Source organism: Telmatherina bonti (genome assembly GCF_933228915.1).
Source record: "Telmatherina bonti genome assembly, chromosome: 11".
Taxonomy (NCBI): domain Eukaryota; kingdom Metazoa; phylum Chordata; class Actinopteri; order Atheriniformes; family Telmatherinidae; genus Telmatherina; species Telmatherina bonti.
The window spans coordinates 15841650-15862290 of NC_136629.1; the positions used below are offsets into that span (position 1 = coordinate 15841650).

Genomic DNA, 20641 nt, shown 5'->3' on the forward strand with positions numbered 1-20641 from the left:
GGCCAGGAGAACCCAGAGACCCGGGTAACCGACAGTCACCCCCAGGTACAGATCCCAACCCCCCCACTCCAGAGCCAGCCATGCATCTGCCCAGGAGGTGGCGAAGGAGGTGCCCAACCAGAGTCCCCCGCAGTCAGGGGGAACAGGCCCCAGCAGGCCCAGGCCGGCAAGGGCCGATCCCGCCGGGCACCGGCCACCTAGGGCAGACAGAGCGCAGGCCCCAGGGCCCCAAGAGCCCGTGAGCAGCCCCCCGCCCCCGCAGGCAGAGGGCACAGCCCACACAGACGGAGGACCAGGATCCCCAGACCGCCACCCAGCGGCAGCCAGGTCGCACCCCAGCGCACCAGCCGCGCCCCCGGGTACAGGACACCACCCCCCCACCACCAAACCACACACACATATACATGCATACCCCGCCCCCCCCCCAACACGCACTCCCCTCACACATATACATGCATACCCCCCCCCCCCCCCAAACACGCACTCCCCTCTCAACCCCCATCCACACAACCCTCTGCAATCCATGCACATCATCCATAACATATACAACCCCACCCCACCTCTACTCACTCACCCATACCAAGTCACACGAACCCCAATCGCCCCCGCCCCCACACACGCTCACCCCCCCCCCCCCCCACACACACACACGCTCACACCCCGCCACCCCATCCCTCTACTTCTACCCAACCACACATGCCCCACCAAACACCCCTCCACCACCCATAGCCCCCCTCCAAACTTCACCCTCACTCACACATCCCATTCCGCATATACACCCCCCCCCTACACACACACACACACACACACACATACCCTCACTCCTCCAACACAGGCACACCCCAATACAACCCACGCGCCAACATACCCCTCCACACACACATCTACTCATCCTCACACATCCCTATCCCCTACCCACCTATATCCCTAACCCTAATCCCCCCCCCAGCCATCCCACCATCCATCTGTAACCCCATACACCCACTCCCACACATCCTCACCTCACCCCTCCATCATGTCCCATGTGAGATACCTCAGAGGGGGCAGAGGACAGGATGGCCCCGATCAGGGCCCCCATAATTACCGCCCACCACTCCCAGCGTCCCCCCCACCACCCCACAGATGCAGCCGACCCAGCACCCCCCCAGGGCCGGCGACAACCCTCCTACAGCCAGGCCAGCCCAGACTTAGGCCTAATGGACGGCACTCTTCCCCCACCCGTACCCCCCCCCAGTAAAGCCCCGAGAGCAGGGGCATGAGAAGACCCTATCGTCCCTGCCTCCCCCCCGCTTATGACTGATTGTGAAGTATGTATTAGTTGCAATTAAAACTGAGGGAATTGCCACGCGGTGCTGGGAGAGGGACCACCTAAGCAGCCCCGCCCACCATACACCGCATGCTCTTCCCCCTAATCATGTGAGTCGTCAGTGTTTTGGTGTTTGGTGTCTAAGTGTAATTAAAACTGGGAGGTGAGCCGAGGCTGGGTGCAGCGATCAAGACCACCTTGATGGCCTTTCTCACCACCCAGCGCCACGTGCACACCTCCCAATACCCTGCCTGTGTGTGATGGGGAGCGGGGAGGAAGAGGGGTTGAGGGATTTAAGTCTGGAGGAAAGTGAGCTTTCCTCCAGAAGGTGAGCCGCCCGCAGCACTGGGCATGCCCCCTACTCCCAGGGCCCCCCAAGGACCAGGACAAGCCGGGGACAGCCATCCCCGTAACCAGAGCCTTCGGCGACTCTAACCAGAGAGTCATCACTGACCCAAGAGGGGACCAACTCACCACATGCAGAAGGGGGGCACGAGGACAAAGAGGAGGCGGGGCGGCAGAAGGGGAATCCCAGACCGATTGTCCACCGCCCCCTCACTCACAGAGGACACCCCCACCTGGGGACATGAAGTCCCCACCTTGTCCACACATCGGCACCTCACACTGTCTCAGCACAAACCTACAGCCACACACACACACACACACTTCCGGACACATTCAGGTCCACCCAGCCACCCGTTCAGCCCACCCTTAAAACCACTCGATTCTGATTGGTTGCAAGCTGTCCGTTAAAGTGATATAGGACACCAGCTAAAAAAGTTCAGTCAAATAGCCGAATAATTCCAAATCATTGCGCTGGCGTGAGTTGGTAACCGTGGCAACAGAAATGTTAGCAACAAACGGGCAGAACACAGCAGAAAAAATATCTGGACAGACATCAGTCGTTACATAAACATGAGCTATTTTATTATTTCTTTCAATCTATTTGGTGAATTTGATCATTTTGAAGACTGGGATGAAGCGGAAGAGAAAGAGAGAAGAAAATATGAGAAGAAGGAAATACGACACAAGGAGGTGACATCAGAAGAATTCAACAATTTAGAGGATGACAAGGACGAGAAAAAACACAAAGAAAACCACGAAATGGGTAGTTAAAACATTAAGAGACTTCCTGGCTATAAATAACATGGACCTAAACTTTGAAAGCTACACTGCCACTGCTCTCAATGAAATTTTGAGACTATTTCATGTTTCGGTCCAGTCAACTAAGGAAGGAGGAGAATACAGTATTTCCAGTTTGAGAAGTTTGAGAGCCAGCATTAATCGCCACATAAGAGACGTCAACATCATTAGCAACACTGTTCAAGAGCAGTATTGCCGTTTTTAAAGCCATACCAAAACGTTACAGAAAGAGTGGAAAAGACACCAGCATCCAGCATCCTCGTGTCCCTGAGTCAGACCTTGAGATAATCAGATGTTCATCTGCACTGTCTCCCGATACCACCCTCGTCAGAAAGATGTGGTTTGACATCCAGCTGTGTTTGGCTCGGCGTGATAGAGAGGGAAACCATGAGCTGACCAGGGCATCTTTTAGCATCCAAAGAGATGAGGATGGCGCTGAATACGTTAACCTATCGCATAAAAATGATTAGATCCAAACGACCCACATAAGCAAAACCTAAGATGTTTCATGTTCGCAAAGCCCGGGAATCCCCCGTGCCCAGTAAAAAGTTTCAAGAAATGCATCTCTAAGCAGCCAAGTGCAAATAATTGTACTGCAAGCCCAAGACTTGGTCCAGTGAAACATATCCACAAAGTAACACAAAAACTGGCATTCACATTAATGCAGATAGAGGGTGAGCGAAGTATAGACACACTCGCTACGTCCATTCATTTCTGATAATGGACACCTGGTCGGGCATTTATGTATTGTACTATCACACGTGGTGAAAAAAAAGAAAATGTAGTGGAGGACTGGACGAGACCAAAAACCAAACTTATTGGTGTTCGATACAAATACACTACTTGAGATTTTTAAAGACATTAAAATCATTTTGCGGTAGAAATGGAAATTGGTTAGACGGTATAACATGTGTTCATGCAGCAAAGTTTGTTTACACCAGAAATCCAGACAGCAGTGCAATTCTACGTACGGCGACACGACTGATTCTGTTCAAACATGCAGTACAGATAAACCATGTTATGATGGGAATAACATGATGACATGCTAGCTTTAGCTGGCAAAGGTTGAACTGGACCTTATTTTTACTTAATTTTCAGTTATTGGCTGAAAATATGTTTATTACACAATCAGATCTAACAGCACCACAAGCTCATCAGGGCAAAGCAACACAGACGTTTTCTGTTTTTTCCAGTTGTCTAGCAAATGGTTTGGTAAAATGTTGCCACCTAGTGGTCTAAGTAGTGCCTTCCTACAAGGTGCTGGCCACAACAAAACAGCTGCATACTGACTGTTTGACTTCCTCCAGCAAAATGATCACACTGAAATTCAAAAAATCACTACCAAGGCAGAGTATGTAAGATTTCGAGGTGATTCTTTCCACCACCAGATGGCAAACACCAGGTCGTGAGCAAAACCACAAAACTGCTACCTCCACAAACGACCACAGGTTGGCAGTAATGAGCAAAACTCACCCCTCACCCCTCCTCCTTGCCAGCTCCAATGAGGGCAGGAATCGCTTGTGAGCTGTAACTCAGAGGCGCTCTGCAATAAATGGGCTTATACTCACCCTACTGGTGGAAAAAAGTACTTTTCTTTTTACTGGTCAGAAAACATTCAAGAAGGGTCTTTGTCATTAATTAAACTTGTAATTTAATAATGCATCAAATATGGACAGACTGGAACCTACATGTTTAAAAAACTATCTAATTATGATTGTAGTTATTTTTTTAGTTAATTTATTTTGAAAATATTGAAAATCTTACATACTCTACCTTTAATGCAGACTGATCAAATTCAGACCAGGACAATAAGAAGATAATACTTTTTTGATTAATAAAGTGTTATAGAGACTAAAACTGAACAAGTTCTTGGACAGTTCACCTGGTTGGAAAACCATCCAGACACCTGGGATTCCCTGTGGAACTAATAAATTCTGTGTAAACAGTCAGGCTAGTATTCAGGTCCACAAGTTAAACCCAGAATGCTTTCTCAGGATGGAGACTTACAACAGTATGATAGGGCAGCAGACAGTGGACCCAAAGAAAACCATCTGAAGGCTGCAGAACAGAATCCAACAGCAACGGTTGTGCTGCAGGAGAAGAAGAAACAGTGACTCCAAAATTAAAATTCTATGTCTCATTTAACCTCTGTTGTGGAAATATGCTGAGGGTTACATCCGTGGAGTTGGCTCTCCTCAGATCACCACAGGCCACAGCTTTAATACGTTTGGCCTGTCCCAGGCATTGTGGGTCGGGGTTGTTGCTGGCGTGTGTCATAAGCAGAGTCCGGTGTCAAGTTGGGTTAGTGTTGGTGTGTCTGACGGACTTATTAAGCTCGGTTGAGATTGTATCAACAGAGGTTCGGGGCAAGATGCGGTGACTGAAGAGATTCCAGTATTTTTAAAGGGTGTTTTATCACAGAGAGGGGTCTTACCAGGCCATCCAGAGGACAGCAGTGCCTCGAGTTCAGCCAAGAAAACAGGCTGACCAACAGCTATCAGTCTGGTTTTGTGTTACTTTACTTTATTATGTTATTATTATCCAAAGAATGTACCGCAGAGAAAGTATCTTTTTATCAGAGGAGTTTTTTCTTTTACTCTGGCCAAACACCAGAGGATTTGTGTGATGAGGAGCAGTTCAATGCCTCACGTTTAGGGGGAAAAATAGATAACTCAGCAATCAGTTTATAAAGTCTGCCAGTAGAAATAATGCAGAGAACTTAAAGTATCCCATAGACCAGCGTTTTTCCTAAGTATGACTGTCTTGCATGTTTTAGATCTTTTTCTACTTCAGAACACCTGAGACAGATTAATGAGACTCCTTAAATTCTTTGCAAGCCTGTTAAATGGCCACGTTCACATCCGAGTTTTAATTCCTCTTTAATTTGGAATAAAAGTAAATCTGCTTTAAACAGTTGAAAAATCAAGAGAAATATTTTCTTTCTTGAGCTGAATCACACCTTTAAATAAAAAAACACCCCCAGGACTGCTGCATGGGATCAAATTCAAGCGACAGAAGTCACAAAGAGGTGTGCAATCAATTTGTTTGTTCACAAAAGTAAATAAATCAAAGAAATAACAATGATAATACAAAAAGATTGTAGTAGCACATCATTTCATGACTTCCACTACTACATATTTTTAAAAAAATTAAAACTTACTTTAAATTATCATTACTTTATTATGATTTGATTTATTATTATTAGTCTTCTCTCTATATATAAAAGTTTTAAGCCATGATTGATAATTTTCTATAAACCTTTATAATAAAAATCTGCTGGAGAAACAGTGAGGCAGAGATTAGCTGGTGCACAAGTCGTAGCTGGATGGGAACATTATCTTATAGGTGGGTGTGTGAGAGAGAGTCAGCATGGTGGGACAGGCCAGCCCCAGTAGCCCTGATGGTTCCCAGCTCACCACTTACAGTTGTTCTTTGACAATAACAGAGGAAGTCATTTCTCCCTCCAGCACAAACATCTGCTACTCATTACACACCAACACACACAATGAAGCATATTACCGTACATTAAGCAGCTCCCAAGGCGAAACACAATGTCCTCATCATCTCAGCAAACAGAGCACACACAAATATTCAGACACATGCAGTCGTAAACCTTTTTTTTTTCCCCAGTCAGCTGAGGTTAAGACATCTTATCTCCTCCTCAGTCGTATAAATGAAGAGAATTTCACACACACACACATTTCAAACATGTATGGCCACTATCAGCTCTATCAGTGAGTGTCTGTGTGATGCTCCTCTCCACACGTACACATCAGACCTCTATCTGTGTGTCATGCTATGTTTAGACCACTTCACCTGCATGAAGCTCTGCGGCTCCTGCTGGGACACCCCTACCCTCCTCCTCCAGCTGCACACTCCTTCCATATCTGCCTCCATCATCTCCTCAGTGCCCTCACCCACCAACCTAAACGACTGCTATCTACAGCACAGACATATGCAGGATGAATGCCACTACTTCAGTGTCCCCATTTATTTAATCTGTTTTAGAACATTTCACAAATTAAAATAACAGCAGGAAAAGTGCTATTTACTATGCACAGAAAAACTGTAAATATTTTGCAGCATGTAAAAAAATGGGTTTTAACATTTAAAGACAGCGGCGGTTGTGTTGTTACACAATGCCTGACATAGACGCATGCAATGAATTTGAGGAGGCAGCGTGTGAGGTATGATGGTTTGCTGAGCTTTTGGTGGAAGGAAAAAGGAAATGAAAAGTCTAAGGACGACCTGCAGGCATCAGCTGCACCGCATCCCGTACAGACTGCCCTGGGATTGATGGCGGTGCATCCTAACTCTGTCCTCTGAATGAGAAGGACAGAAGGTTTGATTTAATAAAAAGAATAAAATGAGTGAATACATTTAAAATGTTCTTGAAATTAGCCAAGGCAATAAAAAATGAGGACAAAGGTGTTCAAAAGCTACACAAGAAATGCAACCCAAACTTGCTTCTTTCTGTTGACCATTAGCTGCCCAAGACAATGACAGTGGATGGATATTTTTAGGCTTTTTAGTTTATTGGTTGCAAATGAATTGATATTTTTTGTTGCCACTTCATAATAAAGAGTAAAATTAACCAGACCTGCTTTTTTTTCCCCTTCCAAAATATGAAATCATGGCCTGTCAGTAGTCACAACTTTAAGCAGGTGAGGGTGAGGCAACCTGTTTTCTCACATTTCAAAAGGAAAAAAGCTCTGTATGATAAAAAATAACAATAATATTGTTTCATTCTATCCGTTTTGCTCTGTTTATCAGCAGGTGTCGTGTTACAGCTAATAAATAATCAGTAAGTATAACAAGGTGCAAATGTTAGCCTAATATGCTAAAAGCTTCTTCGACTGCTTTGTGGAAATAACGAACCAGAAGTTAGTAAATGTTTTGTTGTCAGGGAAAATTCTGTTGCTCTGATGTTGTGCAAAAAGATGAACATATTCTTGATTTTTGACAAGTAACAATTCAACATCATTAAGCATCTATGTGGGATCTTGTTAGCCTTCTGATGCTACACTGAGGCAAACTAAACACACAGAAAAGCACAGGTATTTTATTCTGGGCCTTGCACATGGTTTTGGTGAAAAATATATTTAATATAGAGTCAAACTCCAGATATTGAAGCTAAAAGATCTGCAGCTGTCTGAGCTGAAAGGTTATTCTTGTTTCAAACAAGTGAAAACAGCAACAGAACAAAATGCCGGGGACATAAAGAGGGAGGCCGTTTTCACATGTACATGTTTATTTTGATAAATACATTTTTCTACGCAATTGGGTCTTGTGTTCTTTCCACATGCAAACAAAGTTTTAGGGCACTGAAAACACCTTCCGAATGCAGATTTCTACATAATCTGGCTGTGTTGAACCACAAGCTGCCACATTGCAATATGTGTCAATTCTTTGTATCCACGACAGGTTCGACTCCAGTTATATTTGTCATTTCTGCAGAGTCCTCAGTTGTTTTGTTACGATTTTTTTTTTTTTTTTGCCTTTTATGGTTTTAGTGTTTTAAGTTATTATATATGTGCACATCTTTGTTTATATAAATTGTTGTTTTGCTGTAACAACTCATTGTTGTGCTTTATAAATACATTTGGAATTATCAATTTGATTGATGCAAATGAATCTATTAATTCTTCTATAACACTAAGTCTAACTTCTTTTTTTTAATATGAGGTCTTTATTTGTCCCTTTGACAAAAAGTAAAATTATAAGTATCACATTTTTTTAGGGATACTTAACATTTATTATCATGTGATAGTTCAAAACTTTATAATAGTGTAATCTTCTGCTTTTTGGCGTCCATTGAGAGGCAAAAGACAAAAGTAATATTGTGTTCCACATAATTTTGAGCAAAGATTGTACCATAAAATGACGCAAAATATCTCAGAAACAGTATTTATCGTAGATGTCACGCTGGGCTCTTATGGATTGATTTTATGCCTTACAGTTCAGGACTTCAAGGTTTATGTTCCAGTATGTCTTTCTCTGTCTTGTACTATTGTGTATTGTCCACTTTATAAAGTTTGACCTATTTGATCAATCAAACTTTTTTTTTAAAAAAAGGTAAAGAATCTAATTCACTTCCAAACGTTAAAATGGGAGATAAACAGCAGAGAAACTCAGGGGAAGTATATGAACCAGTGGAAACAGGATCAGGAGACATCTGGATGATACGCATATGGCAGCCACGACAGAAAAGCAAACTAAAAACCACTCTCCTCCTGAAATCTTGTCTAAGCTTTTAAGAGGCCCACCTCCCTTCCTCCATCCCTGCTTCCATCCCACAGCGGACCTCCCCGGAGTCCTGACCGCTATCAAACCAGCAGTGTTCCATCTTTTCCCAAAGAAAACGCTGTAGTCGTCAGTCCTTTCATTGACCCCCGGGTAGAGGTTCTTACCGCTCCACGCCCACTGTCTCCCTCACCGACTCCATCAGTCGCATTCAATAAAAGGCTGGGGAAACTCCCTCTCCCCATGCTCTCCTGTCACTGTTGATATTACCGTCAGACTGTTTGGTTGTGTTTGTCAGAGTGTGATGACAGAACTAAACACAGGTATTTACCCTGCGATAACCGCCTTGTCTGGACAAGCTCTGCGTGGATACTATGCCTGTGGGACTGTCACAGATTGTGTGTGTTTGATGAGGACGAGGGGAATAAGCAACTGAATTCAAATTATTCAAGAGGAGGTGACAAAAATGTTTATGAGGGAGGAAAAAAAGGGTCAAGTTTTCGCCGTCATCTCTGCTTGCCAGATCTATTAGGAAAATACTGACAATGCCAACATAAGCGACATCATAACATGTAACAACACACACATATGGTCATGGTAAATAAAAAAAAATCAAATGTCTTGCAAGGTTTTATCAAACAGGAAATAACATAAATTCATCATCTGGTACTTATAATCACTCAATATAACCTCAGCTGAACAACATCATGACATATTACATTCAGTCATTTAACTAAAACGAAGCCAAAGAAAAGTAGTGTGTAAAAAAAATAAGTACATCCCATAATTCAATAGCTTGTAAAACCAACTTTAACCTTTTGTATTTTCTTATGAAGCTGATAAACTGTGTGTTTGTGTCTGAGTGGATTGGGGGGTTAAACAAAATATGGTATTTATATGGTTTTAGTGTGCTCTGGTAGGGGACTGCAGATGTGGGTTAGCCAACTCTCGTTACTGCCCCAAACGACATTTATGTTTGGAATTGTACAGAGTCTCTAGTAAATAACATATAAAGCTCACAATAATAAATTTAATAATGCTTATAATAAAAAGAACAACAACAATGCTTATTAACAACACTTTAATAAGGTTGGAGTTTGAAATTTGACTGAACTATTGTAACTTTGTCATTTTGTTCTTTTTCAACCATTCTGTTATAGATCTCTGTGTTTGGGGTCATTGACACAACCAACTTACAGCACAGTTTTAGCTGTCTGTTAGATTGCCTAACATTTGACTCAAAAATACTTTGTTTTAAGAAAACTTCTTAATCCACTAAATGACAGACGTGATCAAAATATGTGGCTAGACAACAAGCCCAAATCATCAGCCCCCCACCACCATTCTGGACTATTGACATTAAGTTCTTCTCCTCATATGCAACATGAGGCAACATGTCACACATCTCTACTTTGGATTAGTCCAACGGTTGGCAAATGGCAGCCAGCGGGCCAAAACCGGTCCACCAACAATAATATCTGTCCCGCAATGTTAAATGTATAAAAACTGATTGCAAGAGTAATTTTTCAATGTGCAGACACGGTGCTGTTTACAGTGTTGTGTTAAAAGAACAGCGTGGCCACGTTTAAGAATGGTTGGGGTAAGGAGATTAGAGAGACATTACATCAGCTGTGTCAGAAGCCTGTTTAGCAGTGAATGTTTAGCTTTAAGCTTTCGCAATAAACACCACAAACCTCTTCGAGTTCCTGTGTCTGTTTCACCGCTGCTGGGTAAAGTGAAGGGAGTTTATTATGAAGCTAGATACAGCTTCTCCTCCTCTCAGCCTCCCGAGCTCGTTTAGAGGCAGAACGTTTAAAATGGCTCTATAATGCACATTTCAGTCTAATTCATTTTAATATGCAAGTCCAGAAGGCTGAGATATAATCACACAAACACCTTCATTCATTTTGAATTGATCCTCTCAGATCGGCGTCTGCCAGAAAACAAGCGAACAGAGAAAACTCCGCCCTATGTCCTGCCTGTGGGTTGCGTCTGATTGGTCAACTGCTATGAGTAGTTATACTAAGCAGTGAAGGTGGGTGTGGCTTCTTCTCAGGAAAGTGCACAACCTAGAGAAGATGACCAATCACTGAGTCCCTCCCACGGGATGTCACTAAAATTTCAAAGTAGGGAAAACTCTCTAAAATCACTAGTTTCCATCGCCATGGAAACCGAATGTAGAGAGTGCTGAAAAACTCAAACATGCGTTCAGGTGATAAAAAAAAAACAAAAAAACAACGTCACTCATATGTCTGATGAGTATTCAACACTATAACACTGTAGAAAGCTCAGAAAACTGTCTAGCATACAATCTAGCATAATAAAGCCCCTTTAACAGCTTCAGATCGTGGAGGCAACAGACAAGAGGCTATCAGTTACTAAAACTTCAAATAAACCTTGCACTCCAAGACGAAAAGTACCAGACGGAAAATAAAATAACCGGTTTTGTTGGAGCTGAATGCTTGTGTAGGTGTTAGTTCACCTGGAAAAGCAACAGCTCATTATACGCAGCCAGGTGTAAGATTCAGTTGTGACATCTCCGAACCACATAATGAAAAACAAAAATTAAACATGTTTTACAGTTTCCATTTCAATGTAACATAATATAATTAGAATCTATTTTGATATGATATAATAAATATAATGATATAGAATAGGATGAAATTTAGTTGGAAAAACCAGGTTTTAACTGTGAAGAGGTGATTTTGCCATTCAGTTGGTCAGGAAAATTTTGGCCCCAGGCCAAATCTATTTGCTAACCCTTGATCTAGTCTGTCCCAAAGAAATTGTTACTGAAGTCTTGTGATTTGTTCAGATGCAATTTACAAACCTGAGCTGGCATGGTATGGTTTGTTTTCTTAGAGAGAGAAAAGATTTTTTTGACTGCAATCCTTTCAAACAACTAATATTTGTTCGGTCATTTCCTTATTGCACAAACTGTCATGAACCTTAACATGCTAAATGAGGCCTAGAGAGTTTGAGATGAAGCTCTTGTTTTGTTTTTTCCAGTTTCTTTGAGCTGAACTTGCTGGGACATCCACTCCTTGGAAGCTTGTTAATTCTGATTAAAAATAATCTTTCTCAGTGCAGAGTTGTAGACTCCAGCAAGCAAAAGTCTAATCATTTCTGATGTCTTTCCTCCTTGGTGCCGAATGCTGCAAACCATCAAACTGACAAAATATCTCCCTCAATGACGAGCTCACACTAGCTGAATATACTCTATGTTAATCAATTGCATTGATCAGCAACACCAGGCTGCTGCTAACCATCTTAACTCCTACTGAAGGATTTAGGATACACATAGTTTTCCACCAAGTTTTCTTTTCTTTGCCAAGTCATGATATTCAGGTGCTCGTGGTCATAAAAGCTTGTATGTATCCAATTTAAGTAATTAAATACTCCTTTGGTAAGGACCAGTGGAGTATGTCTACAATCAGTAATTACAAAAATATATGTATCCATTAAAACTCACAAATATGACCAACAAATTTCCTTCCTCATCCAGGATTTGAAAAGGTTGATTGAGTTAAATAGTTTAAAACCAGCTCTGTTAAAAATCCATCTTTACTGGCTAGTAAGTCTGCTTTCCCTTCATCTCTCTCCTGGCATGTTACTGCCACCTGTTGATCAGAGGAACAATGGAGTCATTGACGGACCCATGGGTCACATTACTCACATGTGTGTGCAGGTGCGACTTTGTCCACATGCATGACATAAATAACATGTGGAGCCACTCACGCTGAAATCAAAACGACTGAAGAACCTTAACACTTGTTAAAGTCAATATTTCAGTGTCAATATTTTGTCTAATCTCACTGAAATATGCAACCACGGTCCAGCTGATGGGCTGCTTGACCCGGTGTGGTACAGCAGAGGGGTAACAGATTGTCTCTACCCACTGGGTGGTTCATAAGCATGAACAATTCATGAATGGGCAGTCAGCAAGCCCACGTGGAACAGATCATTATGTAAATGTAGAATATATACAGCATAACTGATATGTAGTTCCCCTGCAGGAAACCTGGAGCTAAGAAGAACAGGGAGTGACGATAATAACTTCCTCCCCAGAGGGAAACCAAAGAAGTTTCATTCTGCGAGGAGATAAATATCATACAGAATACACAGCTTGAGTGATGTTTGTGTGGCAGCGCTCTTATAATTGAGGTTATGTGGGGGGGGGACATGATTATAGACCCCCCCCCCCCCCCCCACTGAGGGCTGTGTATATGCAATATGAGTGTACTGGTTCATGTTGATGTGTGCGTGGGAGCAGACCTGCAGCAGAGTCCCGTGGATGTGGTTATGTTGGATTTTAGGTCCTGGTTCTGAAGGGAGCTCCTGTAGTAAGGAATGAACGATGGACGGGACCTGGGAGACCAGAACGAAGGGGACGAGGGCCCGGGCCGCCATTTCTCTGGTCCGATACACAGCGGAGTGCCCACATCTGCAGAAAACATCAACAACTGCATTATAGAGAGTAATTTAAGCTGCGGAACATGGATTGCTGCTGTGTTGTGATAATCTTTTCATCTTTCGTTGCGTAACTTTGGATGTTTGAGTTGATGGAGGAAGTGAGGAGGTTCCCAATTATTACGAGTCAAAGGTTGTTATTATAACTTCTGAGTAATTAAATTTGCAGCAGTAACTTTGTTTTGAATAATAATGTAATTATAATGTATGTTATTTTAATTCATTTTTAGTAAAGTCATATCAATGACAGATTCTGTGATTAGAAATAAATAATGACCCATGAATTATTTGATTTGGACAACTGACTGCTATTTATTTTCAGAGGTTGTGTAATGTCTCCATCTTTTTTTCCCTCCTTGTGTCTCTTTGTCTGTTTATGCTACAAATAAATATGTAGCATAAACAGCTCCAAGGCCAACAGATCACTGATAAACTTGAAATCACTCATAAATCTTAAATCATAAAACAAATATCTTCAACTGAATCAGGAAACTGATCTTTTCATCCTGTGATCATCTGCAGCATTTATCTGATGGACACTAGGAGAATGTGGCCAGTCACTCTGAGTGTGTGCTAAAATTAACCTTGTTTACAGCTGATATTCTTCCCTTCTCCAGTGTCATAACACAGTCTGAGCTATTGGAAGGAGTGGAAGGACACCACCAAGACATGAATAAGATAAGAAGAGGAGGAGTTGGACTGAGGAAGAGACTGAGTTCTTAAAAAGGAAAAGCAATTTCAGCTGAATATTTTTTATTTTCAATAAAAGCCAAATAATGCGAAACAAAAAAAACAAAACAAAACATAAGTTGTCTATTTCAACTGTCAGTGACAGTAAATATTAACCAACATCTTGGCAGGTTAATGAACTGGTTTGTTTCTTTGACACCTTTAGTAACCCTGCATCACTTTGACCTTAAAACTGTGTTTCTGACTTGTTTGATATTGGTTATGTATTTCTGGAGCCATAACTACCCTACTACGTCTCAAGGCTGAGAAACCACACTTTACAAACTTTTATTGTCTCGGCACATCACTTTACGGAAGTATTTTGCTTTATTGCATTGCATCATATGCTAGTAACTGGGTATCAACACAGGCACTTTTGAATGTGAACCACAGCTAATTCAGCAAAGAAATTGTGAGACAGAACAAGACATAAGACAAAAGTCAACATTGTACTGACTTTTACAGTCAGGAAAGATCTCAGAAATGAGACAAGATGCAAAACTGATGCTGAATTAGCCTTTATTAGGGGCGTCAAAGGAATATATACTGTATATATAAAGTATTTTGTATATATATCATAGACCATATATGAAAGATGGATGGAGCCTTCAGCGGTTAAAAGTGAAGCCTATGCGGAAGTGCATAAAACTGCAGTTCCCCCTTCATCCACGAGGGGCTGGCTCCAAAACAGAGTGAATCCCCATAGACTCCCATGTTAAAAAGGCCAACTTCACAGCAGAAATAAACATGTTTACAGCCTGGTTCAAAAATCCATTTTCAGTTAATAGGTCAGGTTTACCTTCATGACAACTGTGGGGGGAGTGAATTTTTTACGAACTCGCCTGTTTAAAAGTAACTTAATCTCAAAGTTCGGCATATTTACGGGCGTGTCATTTTGATTGACAGATACAGATCTCCCGCTTCAAGTAAGAAGAATGTAAAACAACCGTGGTTTTTAGTCAGTCAACAGCGTGACTTAGCTTTAGCCCGCTTACCTCCATTAGCTGGTTAGCTCCTGTTATCTCCGAGTTAGCTCGGTTAACTCTTAGCTACAGAAAGTTCGCTCGATGTCAATCATCCACCATGACGTTCACAGCCCCCCCTTCTCAGCTCTACCTCTTTACCCATATTTGTATTTTCCGGGGGAGACGGCGCTCGTGCCTCTGCCAAGATGGCAATAGCAGGAACCGCCCACCGAGCTTCAATTCAGCTCTTCAGAAACCTAAGGGTGACATCACGGAGGCTACGTCCATCTCTATATACAGTCTACGATACATATGCATATGTAGATCGGAAAGTTAAATCACTGTAATATCAGTCCGTTGCAGGTGTCACCATTGGAAAACATTAATCAACTGATTCAGATCAGCTGCCTTTTGATAGGTAAACACGGTAAAGAGAAACACGCTTTGGCTTGTAGCATAAAAAATACATCTAAATAGTTCCTATACTCTGCTGAGCTTCATGGTGTTCTAGACTTTGGGTCATGCATTTAAACCGTGTAATGTGCAGTTCCTCGTTTAATTCTTACCTGTATGATGCTTTTTTAAGTTTTACTGACCCCATGTTACTTTTAAGTTTACATAAACACTCACACAGCAATTAATGTTGATACAGCCAATAAAGAACTACGATTATAAGCTCAAGAAACTAACCAAAGTGTGTAGCAATCATGGGTGGGTGTTCATGTTAGCAGATTGTTTACAGGGCCTGTCGTGGTGTTAAAACTGACCGCCAAGACCGAACAAGAAACTCAGCTTCACTGTGGAAACATTCTGCGGAAGATTCCATAGAAACGTGAAACAGCAATCCATCATTGCAATGGTATGTAGAGATGAAAAAGAGGCTTGTTTTGTGGGCTTTGGTATGTGCAAGAGGAAAACATGTTAATAGACAGAGCTGTGGGAGTAAATGTTGAGATGAAACAAGGTGGTGAAGTGAGCTGTAAAGGCTGATATATTTCAAAATACTGAGAATATAACATCTCACTTTTCTACCTGAAGTGGGCAAAACTCTATCTTCTACGCAGTTACACTTTGGCCAAACAGGCAAACAAAGATGTTGAGCATAATACGGATGAATTTACATTCTTGAACCAAACATGCTTGCACACGAGAATCTCCTACAACAAACGTAAAAAAAAATAGATGGACCTAATAGCCAAGATCCATGCCCAATCCTCACTTTCCACCTCTCTCCAGCCCTGTTTGGGACCCATATGTTAACTATCTGTGCTAATTTGTCCCATTGAAACTCTTTTGCAAAAGGAAATGACAGTTTGGAAGGGTGTAATTTTAGAAACAGCGGCGTCCCCTGTGGGATCTGTAGGCAGACTGTTGACTGCCGTGGACCGGGCTCATCTGGGCCTCATTTTAGAGAGCTGGGAGAACCGTTTCCTCCTCAGAGACTGTGGCATGTTGGCTAAACAAGCCCGAGTAACAAAGTCTGTCACCACAGAAAATACTACAGGCGAATCAGGAAGTGAGGGAGTGACACAGTTAAAATGTTTCCTTTTCTCATTCATTCATACCAAGAAAATCTAGTAGCAGCGCAGGGCCATTGTTCTAGCTCACGATTAATACATTAGTTCTTACATGACATGTGACTGTGAGCTTGGAGTCACACCCTTACAGCGTATGTTCTTCTCAGTTGCTCCAGGAATGTTTTTGTGATTGTGCTTGTGTGCAAATTTGCAACAAATGTTGCCATGGTTTCCAGTGTTGCTTTTTGCTTTTTCCTTGCAAAAGCCACAAAAATGTATTTAAAACCTTCTTTATTTTATAAATTAAATTATTTGAAAATTTGATATTTTTTAATGGGATAGAATTTCATCATTCTGAAGAGCACTTTGTAACCACAAAAAATGTAACACTAGAACTACTCTGCTGCTTCTTTTCACACATTTTTTAAATATATAAATGATTTCTTTTACTGTGTTTTGTTTGCAAAGAAAATTAGATACTTGGCAATATTTTGAATATTCTTGGAGTAAACATTGCATGATGATGATGATGTTTTAGCATTTACATTTACAAAGCAGATCTGGGTGTTTCACACTGCATTGTGGGGAAATGTCTGGTCTCTGGTGGTGTTTTGCTAATGACAAATGATAATTTTCCATCAACAACTCAATATTCATCATGTTCACATTTCTCTTGCAAACATCTCTGTGTTTAAAATCAGGAACATGAAAGTGTGAACAAACACGGAGGAGTGCTGTGTGTCAGTTGCTTTCAAGCTGTGACTGGATGAAATTGCAAGGATGAGCAGAATTCATGATTAAGAATTTTATTCTATATATCTTCACTCTATTTCCTAGTATTGTTTTTATAAAAACATTAAAAAAAAATGGCCATCAGGATCTTAAAAAACTAGAACAGTGAGCAGAATTTATTAAAAGTGGTTCATGCATATATATTTACTCCTAAAGTCAATTCTTTGTAGAAGCACCTTCTGCAGGAAAACCTCTTTGGGTCTGTTTTTATGTAAAACTACGCATGGTGATGCCCATAATGGAGTGAAGTAACAGTGACCACATGTGTGTATTTTCAAATATAATGTATGTGTATGTGTAATGCCAATGTACGGTTGGCATTAGAAGTCTCACTGACCACGGTTTAAAGTCATTTAAATAATTTTTTTTTAACTTCAGCAAGTCGTCCTGACCATGTCTACTGGACTAAATGCAGTGAGTTGCTGCCATTTCATTGGCTGATAAGATATTTGTGTTAACAAGCAGTTCAATGGGTGGAACTAATAAAATGGCCAGTGACTGTGTTTTACTAAAAACTAAAGAACACTGCTTTGCCTCTAAAGAAATGAGATATGAGGATGAAAAAGAAAAAAAAGGGAGTGAAGCAGGTACGGTGAGTGGAAATGTCAGGGGTGGATATCACAGGCCACAAATCACAATCGCAACACTCAAAGGCTTTACTGGTTCAGCCGAGGAAGATTAAGGAAAAAGAAACTGACAGAAATACGACGGGGGGGGGGGGGGGGGGGGGGGACGGACAGAGTTAATTACTGCAATAAATGTGTCCACTCCTCGTCATCATCACACATTTTGTCGTCATCACCATCAGTCCTGTCGTCATTGCGTGAACAGGTATGTGGTGTGTGTGGGGGTCAGGCAGCAAGGGAATGTTAAAAATCGAAGGTGAGGAGGTGGGAGGATACGAAGATAAAATATGACGGGGTGCGAGGGTTCTTGAATCTCTGAACATACCAAACCAAAGCAATATTTGATGTTTCGAAAGTGAAATCTATGAACAGAAGTGGGGGTGGGGGGTGGGGGGGGTGTTTGCAACTTCAGACAGGGAGGGAGGGGGGGGGGGGGGGGGGGGGGCAGAAAAATGGCCGAAGCCCAATTAGTTCGAGCTGGGCTATATTTAACATCGCCAACACGTGGGCTTGATTTGGGTGGATGTGAGAGCTGCATTCCTTCTCTAACAGTAACAGACTCGGCCAAGTCCTGCTACTCACAAGTGACGGGATCTGAAGGGAAATACGATAAGAGTTCAATGAATTATTAAGTAGTTGAAGCACAAAGTCAGTTCTTGATGAACTGCATGTGTCTGATTCGGAGGAATTTCTCCATTAACAATGTCAACACCGCTCATTGAAGATCCAGATGGTAACAGCTCAGGTTTTTCACTGTGACAGGACCACTCAAATGGGACTGAACCAACACATTGTGATCACAGACCAAGCTGCGCACTTAAGCCAGCGAGACTATTTGTTTTCATGGGTTTTGCAGATGCTTAGTCATGCTGCAATATGAACACAAGGATTCCCATTCCTACTCCACTGGCATCTATGAAGCGACATATTAGGTTACAAACCTCTATTTTTGACCTTTGGGTCATCTATTCTTGGTCATACCAGCATTTCAAAGTTCTCAGAGTTGACCTGTGTTGAGTAACTTTACCCAGTTTAATTTAAAGTACTATTAAATTTCTACTTAGCATGACTATGTTACATCTTTATGTTTATGTGGCTCTAAATATCGACAAAATTGTAAAGCAATAGAGTTCATTACTTTGGGAGGTGCTTGAAAAAGGCTGTTGCAAGGACCATTCATTTTCTCTGGACACATTTTAGTGACACTGAACACAAGTGGTGAAGCGACAAACCACCTTCGCATTGACAGAGTAATAATGACAATATATCAGGGAAGAGTAATGAGTTTCAAAGAGTCACTTATAAGAAATCGAATAGTTCATGCGGTCGTTTCAAAATGTGGATACTCTGTTTTAACTACACGGTGGCATCAATTTATCAAGCTGTTTGTAATTTTCCATAAGAAAAAACCAAAAAACAAAAAAAAAAAAACATCAAAAGACCACTTTGTTATGACTAAGCTCTGCAAGGTAAAATTAGCATATGTTCATAGATCAGCAACATGTTCAGTAATGGCGCTTCTGAACTACTTTGACAGTTGTAGTCGTCTCATTCACAATACTTGGGTGGGTGAACAACTTTGCTTTGGTAATATTGCTAAACAAACTACACAGAATTAGATCTAGGGATGCAACATGGAGTATTCTTTCCCTCTAATAGTTACCAAACTCAGGAATAAATTAGCACCTGATAAGGGAATACTGACAGGGCTCAAGGTTTTAAACTCATTACAAAAAATAAAATGTTGAAACAGACAAACAAGCCTGTAAGCACTGACTTTAAGTATTTGTAGTGTAATTACCTGGAAAAGCTTGTAAATGTTTTGAATATTGGGACTAAATGGAAAAGTAGCAAGATGTGTGCATGACAAGGAATTAGCCGACACCAAACTCCTACCAGCGGTGGGGAATTTGAAGAGTGGACGAATATTTCTCAGGGATTTCAGACAGTATAACAATGGATTGAAATGTTCATATCAACCATATACATTTAACAAGACACTTCCTGACACGTTTCAACTGACATACTTAAAGCCGACACCACCAAACACACACAGACACACACAATACCAAAACATATTTATCCCTCATCTATGTACCAGCAACTTCCAGCACAGAGTAGTTATTGCACACACTCAGAGTTGTTATCTAAAGCACTGATTGAGCATTCCAACCTCAAGGTCAAAGCCTCCCCATACACTCCCAAACACATACACAAACACACACACACACAAGCTACCCGGCTGGGAAAATACTATATCCACTTATATCACAATTCACAATGCAGATGATCTGAGCAGAAAGTTGTTCATTCTTTAAAGGAAAACATGTTTACCCATGATGCACTGAGAGAGCATAACGTATGAGGAAAGAGCTTTTTATCTCTCCTTTGCTTCACCCTTCAGCTCTAACTCTCCAAGATAGTTCTCAACCTTGCTTGCAGCAGATAAAAGGCAGCATTTCATTTGCAGGTGCAGTAAATGCAGATGAACACGTTCCAATAACATTCGTAGGCCTCTCCATCTCAGGAATGTAAAAAATGAAGGCTGAGATTACAGTTTCCCATTCGCCTGGAAGGTTCACTCCCTGGAAACAACAAGAATCCGATAAAACTGGTCACATTGTAAAACAACCGCAGCGACACGAGACAATACATCGCTTTGATTACACAGCTGTTTTGTCTTGTCCAGAAACAAAGTGAAGAGCAGAAATCTCTGTTCTTCTTGTTTGCATCCATTTTCTAACATAAGAATGGAAGATATCACCCAGATCTGCTCGATACAGCTCTAGAAAAAGAAATACGATGAAATTCAAGGTGCAGCGCATCACATCTAAAAGCTGAAGAAGCACC

The 20641-nt window shown here is 41.6% G+C and overlaps 1 protein-coding gene across 1 annotated transcript in view; it reads right to left on the reverse strand.

Moving 5' to 3' along the window:
* Positions 1-20641, reverse strand: part of thada (THADA armadillo repeat containing) — a 142203-nt gene that overhangs the window by 61024 nt on the left and 60538 nt on the right. The window contains exon 29 of the mRNA XM_079249231.1: positions 12968-13136. Coding sequence (XP_079105357.1) covers positions 12968-13136 — 169 coding nt within the window. The remainder of the gene's footprint in view (positions 1-12967; positions 13137-20641) is intronic.